At 28.4% G+C, this 13295-nt stretch overlaps 2 protein-coding genes across 2 annotated transcripts; one reads left to right on the forward strand and one right to left on the reverse strand.

The window, feature by feature from the left end:
* Positions 1 to 1758: 1758 nt before the first annotated feature.
* On the forward strand, positions 1759 to 3291 carry LOC137822982 (putative acetyltransferase At3g50280). The gene has a single exon (XM_068628046.2). The coding sequence runs from the start codon at positions 1804 to 1806 to the stop codon at positions 3190 to 3192; it is 1389 nt and encodes a 462-aa protein (XP_068484147.1). The 5' UTR covers positions 1759 to 1803; the 3' UTR covers positions 3193 to 3291.
* Positions 3292 to 6070: 2779 nt separating this feature from the next.
* LOC137822981 (putative acetyltransferase At3g50280) lies at positions 6071 to 9039 on the reverse strand. Its single transcript, XM_068628045.2, has one exon. The coding sequence runs from the start codon at positions 7583 to 7585 to the stop codon at positions 6194 to 6196; it is 1392 nt and encodes a 463-aa protein (XP_068484146.1). The 5' UTR covers positions 7586 to 9039; the 3' UTR covers positions 6071 to 6193.
* Between the last annotated feature and the right edge of the window lie 4256 nt (positions 9040 to 13295).

A 13295-nucleotide genomic window follows, 5' to 3' on the forward strand; every position in this document is an offset into this window, starting at 1 on the left:
CATGCAAAATTATAACATAGAAGAAAAGTAATTTACAATATCATGGTTTTGTAGTAATAAATTTCAAGATACCAAATAAAGATTTGTATTCAAGATGTCTTTCATTTTCCCTGTCACTCAAAAGTCTATATAATTAAAGAATGGATGAATTTTTTTGAAAATAATTTTTTAATATATATATAATTAAAAATTGAAGTACATTAACATTATTTTGAATTTTTAATAAAATTAATGATGTAGAACTTTAAAATTTAAAATAATGTAAGTTAATTATTTTAAAAGTATGATTAAAGTAAACCTAATTCATAATAAAAAATTAAGTTAGTAAAATCCTAAATTTAAAATGCTAAAAATAAATCAGAAACTTTAACCGAAAAGCTAAAATGAAGAATGTTAACCAAAAACTTTAATTATCATAGAAAGCGAAAAAATAGTACTATAGTCTATATTCTACTATTGTCGATATGAACAATTTGTTCTATTGTGACCTTCACTCTTACAGTAAGAGTATTTGTTTAACTTAGTTGGAAGTGGTTTATCCATTTCATTATGTATACGATATGTTATTGATCTGTTTGATTTCTTATGGTGCATTCGGAGGTCTGAGATGAAATTCAATCCAATATAAGTAGACAAATAATTTTGATTTCGAATTGGATGAAATTCAACTTCCTAAGCCTTCAAAATATACTATAGAGTATAGATAAGATCGACAAATGTTGTTAGTTGTAAATGACATGTCGAATAAACAACGATAACATAAGTACAAAAAAGTTGAAAAACTTGAAACTCTCAACAATCACACACTAATCGTTAAGTTTTCATGTGTATGACATAGGTAGGTATCGTAGTTGAATAGTGGTATCTCTTAAACATCAAACTTTGAATTTTGTCTATTGAATTTCGTCTATTGTATAAAAGCTAACTTTCTTTAATTATAAATAAATAAAAGTTATAAATAGTAAATTAAACTTATCTAAATATTAAAAGAAATGTATATTAACATTATTATATATTATAACATTATAAACGAATTTTAGGTTTTAAATTTTTATGTTTTTATTTTATAGATTATTATATATTATAATATTAGAAAACATATGAGAAATAGAAATCGTATTCCAAATATAAGATTCTTTTAATTTCATATATTATTATATATTATAATATTATAAAACGTATTCAACATGGTTGGCTACTTCTTGTTGGCGATTTACTCATTTTTAGAAAAAAAATTGTTTTTTTCCCAATTTGAAAGATTCGAAAAAAACTTACATCATTTTTAAAAGAACCCATTATATAAATTTTAATTTTTAGGATATATTGAATCATTGTAAATTTAAACTTATTTATCTCCATAAATAAATAAAAAACTTATTTTATCTTCAAATAAACTGATTTTAAATTATAAGATGCTCTCTACCTTATTTATTAATTTCATTGGAAATTTTTTTCTTGTGTTTTATTCCGGTAGTAAGAGAATAATACAGTTTTAATGGATTAAAAAAAGAATACTTTATGAGTTGAATAAAAAATCTTTTGTAACAGAATTATTTTTTCGCATTACTTCATTTTTTTTATGGAAATATATCTCCTTTACCATTTTCTCTTCACATTTTTCCCTCAAAAACAGACTTTTCAAACTTTCCACTCATTTTTCCAGAACTTGACTTTAATTTGTGGAAGTCAAACACAGGTGGCAATTGACTGCTTTAATTATATTATTTATTTAAAATCTATATAAAAGAGTAATGAAGTAGGTCTTGATTTTGAACTGAACAAAAGAAACACAAAGACTGCATCATGAGTATCCCTGTTCGACGCATTTCAGAGTGCTTCGTGAAGCCTCACCCCTTCAACCAAGTCTCCAGCCAAATCTGCCATTTAACTCCTTGGGATATTGCTATGTTGTCTACCCACTATATCCAGAAGGGTTTGCTCTTCAACAAGCCTGCAACTCTTGTGGATCAACAATATTTCATGGAGAATCTGTTGGAGAAGCTCAAGCACTCTCTTTCTCTCACCCTCTTCCATTTTTATCCACTCTCTGGTCGTCTTGTCACCCACAAAACCCAACACCCTCCCTCTTATACTGTTTCTGTTGATTGCAACAACAGTGATGGAGCTCGATTCATCTATGCAGCCTTAGATGTCACCATATCTGACTTACTCTCCCCAGTTGACACCCCTTCCGTTTTTCACTCATTCTTTGACCACCACAAAGCACTCAACCATGACGGTCACACAATGCCCTTGTTGTCCATCCAAGTCACTGAACTAGTGGATGGTGTTTTCATAGGTTGCTCCATGAATCACTCTCTAGGAGATGGCACTTCGTATTGGAATTTCTTCAATACATGGTCGCAGATCTTTCAAGCACAATCTCAGGCTGAAAGCCATGAATACGATGTTCCCATCTCACACCAACCCCTTCACAATCGTTGGTTTCCAAATAATTGTAGTCCACCAATCTCTCTTCCTTTCAAACATCATGATGAGTTTATAGGGAGACCTGAAGAAACACCCTTGCCGAGAGAGAGAATTTTCCATTTTTCAGCAGAGTCTATTGCCGCACTGAAAGCCAAGGCCAACTCAGAATCTAATACCACAAGAATCTCTTCTTTCCAGTCATTATCAGCACTTGTTTGGAGATCCATAACTCGTGCGCGCTCCCCACCGTCTGACCAAATAACGATTTGCAGATTAGCCGCAAACAATCGATCAAGAATGGAGCCGCCTCTGCCTGAAGAATACTTTGGAAACTGCATTCATGCAGTGAGTGCAGAAACGACAACAGGGGAATTGCTTGAGAATGGTCTAGGATGGGCAGCATGGAAGTTGCATAAGGCTGTTACAAACCTTAACGATAGAGTGGTGTTAGAATTTCTGGAAGGGTGGTTGGAGTCTCCTTTGATAGTTCAAATGGGTCGTTTCTTTGACCCGTACAGCGTGTTGATGGGTAGCTCGCCCAGGTTCAATATGTATGGGAGTGAATTTGGAATGGGGAAAGCGGTGGCTGCTAGAAGTGGCTATGCAAATAAATTTGATGGGAAAGTGTCATCATACCCAGGGCGTGAAGGAGGAGGAAGCATTGATTTGGAAGTTTGCCTTTTGCCACATACAATGAGTGCTTTGGAATCAGACAAGGAGTTCATGAATGCAGTTTCTGTGTTCAATCCCCTGCTGTTGTAGTTTGCTAATAATGGTGAACAATAAAGATGTTTTGAACAATAAAGATGTTTTAAGATATACTCTTAATTATATGTTTTGAACTGTTGAAGAATATTCATTGTGTATTTAGATAGTTCCGTGTCTGATTAGTTTGTGGTTTAATAAGTTACATATGGACGACTTCTTAGTATATAAAATTTATATATTATTATTACTTATGGTTGTCATAAGAATGTGAACAGTACTGTCAAAACATCTTTATTGTTAAACCAATCTGGGAATCAGGTTATAAAAATGATCTTGGTGAAGCATATATATCTTACTGATGCACGGGAACATTATTTCCCATAAAATATAGTATAAAACATACACAATGATTATTAAAAGAGTAATTAATCCGATTATTATTGACTTAAGCCTCGCAATGACGATCCCTTTCAATGATTAATATTGCTTGGAAGATTAATGCATTCACTCATAAAGAATATTTTAGCTTTTCAAATGACAATGTAAAACTTAATTTTACTCAAAGACGCATTTTTATATATAATAAGACATTTATAAAAATATTATTAAATACTTTTAATAACATTTATTTAATAAAAAGATAACATTTTAAAAATGTTACTAAATCTTTTTAATAATATTTTTTAACAAAAATAACACTATAAAAATGTTACTATAAAATGTAATTTTTTTAATATAGAAGTGACATTTTTAAAATGTTATTAAATATTTTTATTAATATTTTTTAATAAAAAAGTAACATTATAAAAATTTACTAAAAATTAAAAAAAAATAGTAACTTTTTTTAATAAATAAATAACAATTAAAAATATTATCAAATCTTTTTAGTAATATTTTTTTTTAAAAGAGTAAGATTATAAAAATGTTATTAAAAATCTTTAGTAACTTTTTTAATAAAAAAGTGATATTTAAAAAATATTATTAAATCTTTTTAGTAATATTTTTTAATAAAAAAGTAACAATATAAACATATTATTAGAAATTTTTAGTAACTCTTTTAGGTGACATTTAAAAAATATTAATAAAAATCTTTAGTAAATTGTTTGACTAGAAAATTATACAAATTACTTAGATTTGGATTGTAACATATGAAATTTAATAATTTAATAATTTATGCATATATGTTTTTATTTTATAAACAAGTTAGTAATAAAAATTTGTCAACACAAATACTAATAGTAATTCAATAAATTTTCAATGTTTGAAAATGAATTTAGATATGCCTTGTCAATAAATTGTCACCTTTGTTTATCATGTAGCATATGTAAGATTTATAGTATAATATGTACTATCACTATAGTCTCACACAATTAGTTCTTGTATAGTGAAAATGACAATGACAATCATTCACTGTAAAGCGTACAATTATTCTTCTTTATTTCAAATACAATCTCATTATTCAATTTCAACAACAACTCCTGAGCTTCCTCGTCCTTCCCATACCAATGAAATTCTTTCAACGCTTCTCCATACTCCTTTAGCTTTGGCTTCAATTTCTCCCTACCCCAATAATGAATTCTCAATATAGACAACATATCTCAAACAAGGCGTATAATTAGGTACCTTTGTCCATAGATACAAGGGAAATAAAAATCATCATTACCAATATTTCATCTTTTGAAAAAGTCGTGGCTAAATCTTATAGGCTACATACTAGGACATTATGTTTTTTTCCTCCAGTCAAACAAAGTCTATGTAGATAAGTATGAGAAAAGTAAGATTAGATGTATCTTCCACACTGTAATAATTTCTCACAGACACAAATGAAATTAAAATTTTAAGAACCAAAAATATTCTTTTCACAATAACAATACATTTATCATTATAATCACATGAAGATTATACCAAAGGATTTCAAAACCCAGATGAACTAGATCCAGATATCATTCATAAACATTGTAAAAAAATATTCACAAAAACTTGTTAACTTTTATTAAAGTGAAAAAAATTAAATTTAACATTAAATTATTTTTTTAAACATATAGGGTGCACCTTTGAATAAAAAATATTAATGAAACCTCACCTACATGGTACTTGTACTGCATGTGTGTGTACTTCCTTTAGCATCTGAGCAATGAATTCAATCTCACTTCAAAAGTACAATTGAAACTAGCTTTTCTTTTTGCAGCCATTTTGCCAAAACAATTTAAAACACTAGCGTACAATACTGCAATGTATTATAAAAATGGTATTCAAGTAATCTGTCACAACTAAACTAACAAAAGATAAAATCTAGGAGAGTGTGATAAAATAAAATAAAAGGACGTTACCCTTCTTAGATACAATGTCACCTATCTCTCAATATAACATAACTGGATGCATTAATCTTCTGTTTCTTGGAGATTCTCTTCAGTATATCCTCAAAAGCCTTCTTATCTTGCACATAGCAAAGAAACACAAATGCCAAATTCAAACTTTTGCCGAGCAAAGCAAATAAAAGTCATACATCTTCCTTAGGTGGTCCCAAAGCTAAGAGAAAGATTTCCTATGCATACATATCATTCCCCCGTTTATATATCAATATGGTAGAAGTAAGGATTCAATATATCAATTACCATAACATATTGTTAATGTTATATTCCCTTGTTTCAATTTGCACTTGCCAGTCAATTTCATTCTAAATAGTATTAAATGTTAGTTCTACTCTGAATTTAGCAACAAGATCCTTTTTTTTCAATTGCATGCAAGAACAAGGCAAATTGGAAAATATAATCTGCTGCTAAAAGAGGAAGAAGTAGGAGAGGAAGTAGTTGATGAAACGTACACGGAATGAGTTATACTAGAGTTCAGGAGACATTAATTATTTTTTTTGTTACTATGTGAATAGAATTTGACTAATTCATCTTTTCTCAGAGGATAAATTTAACAGATGTTCCAATAATAACTTCTCTCACTTAATAAAACACAGAAATTGCCGATAAAAAAAATAAAATAAAAAACCAGAAACGAGATTACATTAATTAAGAGCTGTCCCTTTATCAGCATTATTAGCAAACTACAACAGCAAGGGATTGAACACAGAAACTGCATTCATGAACTCCTTGTCTGATTCCAAGGCACTCATTGAATGTGGCAAAAGGCAAACTTCCAAATCAATGCTTCCTCCTCCTTCACGCCCTGGGTATGATGACACTTTCCCATCAAATTTATTTGCATGCCCACTTCTAGCAGCCACCGCTTTCCCCATTCCAAATTCACTTCCATACATATTGAACCTGGGCGAGCTACCCATCATCACACAGTACGGATCAAAGAAACGACCCATTTGATATATCAAAGGAGACTCTAACCACTCTTGCAGATACTGCAACACCACTCGATTGCTAAGGTTTGCAACAGCCATATGCAACTTCCATGCTGCCCATCCTAAATCATTCTCAAGTAATTCCCCTTTTGTCGTTTCTGCACTCACTGCATGAATGCAGTTTCCAAAGTATTCTTCAGGCAGAGGAGGTTCCATTCTTGATCGACTGTTTGCGGCTAATCTACAAATCGTTATTTGGTCAGACGGTGGGGAGCGCGCACGAGTTATCGATCTCCAAACAAGTGCTGATAATGACTGGAAAGAAGAAATTTGTGTGGTGTTGGATTCTGAGTTGGCCTTTGCTTTCAGTTTAGCAATAGACTCTGCTGAAAAATGGAAAACTCTCTCTCTCAGCAAGGTTGTTTTTTCAGATCTCTCTATAAACTCCTCATGATGTTTGAATGGAAGGGAGATCGGTGGTCTACAATTATTTGGAAACCAACGATTGTGAATGGGTTGGCGTGAGATGGGAACATCATATTCACAGCGTTCAGCCTGAGATTGTGCCTGAAAGATCTGCGACCATGTATTGAAGAAATTCCAATACGAAGTGCCATCTCCTAGAGAGTGATTCATGGAGCAACCTATGAAAACACCATCCACTAGTTCAGTGACTTGGATGGACAACAAGGGCATGGTGTGACCGTCATGGTTGAGTGCTTTGTGGTGGTCAAAGAATGAGTGAAAAACGGAAGGGGTGTCAACTGGGGAGAGTAAGTCAGATATGGTGACATCTAAGGTTGCATAGATGAATCGAGCTCCATCACTGTTGTTGCAATCAACAGAAACAGTATAAGAGGGAGGTTGTTGGGTTTTGTGGGTGACAAGACGACCAGAGAGTGGATAGAAATGGGAGAGGGTGAGAGAAAGAGAGTGCTTGAGCTTCTTCAACAGATTCTCCATGAAATATTGTTGATCCACAAGAGTTGCAGGCTTGCTGAAGAGCAAACCCTTCTGGATATAGTGCACAGACAACATGGCAATATCCCATGGTGTTAGATTACAGATTTGGTTGGGGAAGTTGTTGTAGGGGTGAGGCTTCACAAAACATTCTGAAATGTGTTCAACTGCAGGAGTACCCATTTTGCAGTGAGGAATGATACTTTCAAAACTATTATAGGAAAATAGATTTGAAAAATGATTTTTTTACAACCTCGTTCGCCTTGCGCCAAAATATCAAAATACAACCCAGAACGGGTGCTTACGTGACGTGAACATTGTTATCAAATTGACAAGTATAGAAAGGCATTATGATATTTTGATATTCTCCTTCACCGTACATCTAAAAAATATTAATATTTATAATAAAAAATAAAAAATCTTTGACCATCATTCTAGCAACTTCATCCTTTCTTGGTTTGTCCTTCCTAATTCTACATCCAATTTCATGTTAAACACTTCTTCAATCAATTCATTACAAAGCTCTTTGACGCAATAATTCAACAATAACCTGTTCATTCACATAAATATTACCAAACTTAATTATCTACATTCACAACAATGTTAATGTAATACAAATTCCAATAAACATGAGAGACTATATTGTTATGTAGACCCCATCCAAGTTCATTGTGGCCAAATATAATATTCATTCAATGCATAATATGAGGATATTTATTTCCTCTCCTTGGCATGTGATGCTTGTAATGCTCAAACGCCCATATCTAAATAATGAATATAAAAAATTCATTTATTATGAACTCAAACGCATGAAAAATTATTACAAACAATTACCAATATCGTTCAAAATCTTTTTGTTCTAAACAGGCCAATTGGAGACCTAAACCCAGAACATTCAAGGTAGTCCAGAACAAGTGCTCTTAACCTAATTTGTGATATGTCTATATGAGGTTTTACCTAGTATATATAGAGTAAGTTTTAATCATTGATCTACGGTTATGATTCTCTCTTTACTGCTTGGTTAATGTTAATTAATCAAAATCCTCATCCTATACTATTTTCTTTACATTATTCATTTACATCGGTCTCCTACCTAAATGAGAAAAGGTCGGCCCAATACCCATAACCCAACAATTTCATATTACCTACAACAGGTAAACACAACCATCTACATAGATAAACGAAATACTTTCACTAGTCATACTCAAATTAACACCACCATTCCTCTTCAATGGGTTCTAATCTATCACCAGTAAGTTGGAACGCACAAGAAAAATGCAAATCCAGTGATCCAAAATCGCAAAGCAAAAAACACTAAACAATAGAATCCAAACCAATTTAAACTCCAACCAACAAACCCCAACGTCCAAAACTCAAAAACCACAACATCATACAAATAAACGAAATAATTGTACACTAAACCCTAAAAAATCTAAATCAAAACACATGAAAACTTTACAAAAACATATACCAAACCAGGTACCCAATGAATCAAACGAAAAAATCCCAATATCCACATATAAACGAAATTAAACAAAAACAAACCCCAAAATCCGAGTGAAATCGTACTCGCACTCTCACTGAAATCAAACTACCACTCCCTCGAAAACGCAAATCTTCTCAAAATCGCACATGTGATTCCTTTTCCCTTTGCAAAACGTTCAATAGAAAACACAAGTAAAAACCCTCAAAATTCCTCTCCAAAACACCCAATTGAAAAAACAACAAAAATCCCTCAAAATTGACCTTTGCTTCCTTTTCCCTTCGTAAAACACCCAATTAAAAACACAAGAAAAAACACTCAAAATCTCTCTGCAAAACACAAGTTAAACCCCTCAAAATGCCCAATCGAAAAAAAATCAAAATCCCTTAAAATCACACCTTTGCTCCTTCGAAAAACCTATCCTTTCAAAAACTAATTTTTTTAAATTTTCCACCTAAGTAACTACTGGACTCCATCATCTAATTTTTTATTATTTTACGATCTAGGTGACAGTTTTGTATTCTCACGCACCATGTATTAGTTTTAGTTGTCAAATAGTCGATATCCATTCTATTTATTACACTACCCAAAATATTAATATTTTAATTTAAAGTACTAATATATATTATTATATTATTAAAGTAGTTAGTTTTGATTAGTTGTTTCAGGAGACTTTCTTTTAATATATAGTATTTAAACACTAAAAATTGTTTAAGTGGATTAAGTTGAGCATCATTCTCGTCAATACCACGTTTTATTTTTTTTATCGATACTAGAAATATAATTTTATAGAAGACAATTATGTTCATATTATATTAACTATTACAGATAATACTGACATTAATTTTAAGCTGCTGGCTGGCATATATATTTTTTACTATATTCACACGGAAGGCCTTTGAATATTTGACTTAATTTTTTTACCATAAATAATTGAAGTTTTAAACTTCTTGAGCGTGTAAATAATATTCACTTTATTTCAAACCTTTTCCGCCAAATGTGACCCAAATTGATTTTAAAATGTAAATTTTAAAAAAATATATTTGTTGGTGTAAATTAGACTTGTACCGATTCCAACTTAAATTTGAATAGTCTGTATTTTCTTTAGATTTTTACATGTTATTTCATTGCATGTCATCTCCCTGTTATCCGTGCTACAGTGACATTATTGTTCTAGTATGAAAATAGTTGTTTTTTTTAAAATGGATAAGTCGTTAACACAGTACACGTAATTTACACATTAAAATGTCAACCATGTTGGGGTTCAATTTCCTATCTAGAACCATTTATATCTTTATTTCCCTATCTAGCATCTTTTTATTTTTATTTTTCTATCTAGCACCCTTTTGTTTTTATTTCCCTATCTAGCACTCTTTTATTTTTTATTTCCCTATCTAGCACCATTTTAAAAATAAATAAATAAATAATAAATTATTATTTTTTAATAATTTTAATTTTGAATGCATTAAAAAATAAATATTTTTAATGTTTAAAATAATTAAAAATATAATTAATGAATAAATAAATGAGTTTTTACAAAATAAAAACAAAAAAGTAATAAATTAAAAATGTTTAGTTTAAAATTTTTTTTTTTAAATGAAGAAAATAAAAAATTAAACTCTACAACAACATAAAAGTTGAATCTATAAACATACATTAGTATTTATTTTTATTATTATTGATGATGTAATCATGTTAATTTCAAGTAAAAAATACAGGACATATTTATAAAAAAAAACAAAGTCAATTAGTATTAATTAATAGTGGACACATAAATAATATTGAAGTGTTTACCTAAATGCAAAATTCTAAAAAAAACTAATACACATGTTACACTTAATGCTTAAAAATGAGAAGAAAAAAATGCAAAAATAAATAAGTCTAGAAAATAAAAAAACAACAATAAAATAAAAACAAAAACCATAAATAAATAAATAAAGATTGCAGAATTAAAAATAATAACTAAAAACATAAAAGGTATAAAATAAAGGAAAAACAAAATAAGATAAAGATAAAAGATATAAAAAAAATCAAATAAATCAAAACAAGATAAATATAAGAGATATAAGACGATACTAAATAAGTATGTGTTGATCATAAAAAGGAAAATAAATTAGAGATGATCATTCATTTAATATGTTTCTAGTTATTATTATTTTTTCTGCCATTCTTTATTTATTTCTATTTATGTTTTTATTCATTAATTATATTTCTAACTATTTTAAATACTAAAAATATATTTTTTTAATGCATTCAAAATTAAAATTATAAAAAAAATTACTGGATTGTGCAATTCTCGTCATTAATTATGTTTCATTTTGCACAAACTATTTAATGTACCGCCGAAGAAAATATCAAATGAATGATCATCTTTTATTTATTTTCCTTTTTATGATCAACATATACATATTTAATATCGCTTTATATCTCTTATCTTTATCTTGTTTGAATTTTTTTATATCTTTTATCTTTATCTTATTTTGTTTTGCCTTTATTTTATATCTTTTATGTTTTTAGTTGTTTTTTTTTTCTGTCATTCTTTATTTATATCTATTTTTTGTTTTTATTTTATTGTTGTTGTTTTTATTTTCTATACTTATTTTTTTGGTCTCATTTTTAAGCATTAAGTGTAACATGTGTATTAGTTTTTTTTAGAATTTTGCATTTAGGTAAACACTTCAATATTATTTATGTGTCCACTGTTAATTAATACTAATTGACTTTGTTTTTTTTTATAAATATGTCCTGTATTTTTTACTTGAAATTAACATGATTACATCATCAATAATAATAAAAATAAATACTAATGTATGTTTATAAATTCAACTTTTATGTTGTTGTAGAGTTTAATTTTTTATTTTCTTCATTTTTAAAAATAATAATTTTAAACTAAACATTTTTAATTTATTACTTTTTTGTTTTTATTTTGTAAAAACTCATTTATTTATTCATTAATTATATTTCTAATTATTTTAAACATTAAAAATATTTATTTTTAATGCATTCAAAATTAAAATTATTAAAAAATAATAATTTATTATTTATTTGTTTATTTTTAAAATGGTGCTAGATAGGGAAATAAAAAATAAAAGAGTGCTAGATAGGGAAATAAAAACAAAAGGGTGCTATATAGGGAAATAAAAACAAAAGGGTGCTAGATAGGGAAATAAAGATGTAAATGGTGCTAGATAGGGAATTGAGCCCCATGTTGGAGATTTAAAAAAAGTTAAAAATCATATATACAAAATACAATTTCAATTAAAAATCGTACTTCATAAATACACTTTATAATATGATAATATATAAAATTGGAATTTTTTTTGCAAAATCCAAATATACATTTTGTAATATTATAATGTATTATAATATATAAAATAAAGAAAATTAAAACTTACAATTCGTTTATAATACTTTAATATATAATAATTTTAATATACCTTTTTTAATATTTAAATAAGTTTAATTTACTGTTTATAACTTTTTTATATATAATTAAATAAAATAAGTTTTTTATAAAATATTTTTTAACTGGATAAGTTTCTATAAAATATTTTTTAACTAAATAAATTTTTATAAATATTTTATTATTATTTATAATTAAAGAATGGCTGAAGTTTTTAAAAATAAATTTTTATTATATATAATTAAATATTTAAATACATTAACATTATTTTGAATTTTTAATAAAATTAATGATGTGGTACTTTAAAATTAAAATAAAGTAAGTTAATTATTTTAAAAGAATGATTAAAGTAAATTTAATTCATATTAAAAAATTAAGTTAGTAAAATCTTAAATTTAAAATGCTAAAAATAAATCACAAACTTTAACCGAAAAGCTAAAATGGAGAATGTCAACTAAAAATTTTAATTGTCATAGAAAACGGAAAATAGTACTATAGTCTACATTCTACTATTGTCGATATGGATAATTTGCTTTATTGTGACATTCATTTCTACAGTAAGATCACTTGGCTTAGTTGGAAGTGGTTTATCCATTTCGTTATGTATACGATATGCTGTTGATCTGTCTGATTTCTTATGGTGCATGCGGAGGTTCGGGATGAAATTCGGTCCAATATAAGTAGACCAATAATCTTGATTTCGAATTAGAAGATATTCAACTTCTTAACCCTTCAAAATATACTGCAAACTATAGATAAGATCAACGAATGTTGTTAGTTGTAAATGATATGCCGAACAAACAATGATAACATGAGTACAAGAAAGTCGAAAAGCTCCACAATCACACACTAGTCATTAAGTTTTACTGTGTATGTCATAGGTAGGCATCATAGTTGAATAGTGGGTAGCTCTTAAACATCAAACTCTAAATTTTGTCTATTGTATAAAAACTAATTTTCTTTAATTATAAATAAAAAAAAATTATAAATAGTAAATTAAACTTATC

Source organism: Phaseolus vulgaris, chromosome 9 (genome assembly GCF_051622355.1).
Source record: "Phaseolus vulgaris cultivar YP4 chromosome 9, ASM5162235v1, whole genome shotgun sequence".
Taxonomy (NCBI): domain Eukaryota; kingdom Viridiplantae; phylum Streptophyta; class Magnoliopsida; order Fabales; family Fabaceae; genus Phaseolus; species Phaseolus vulgaris.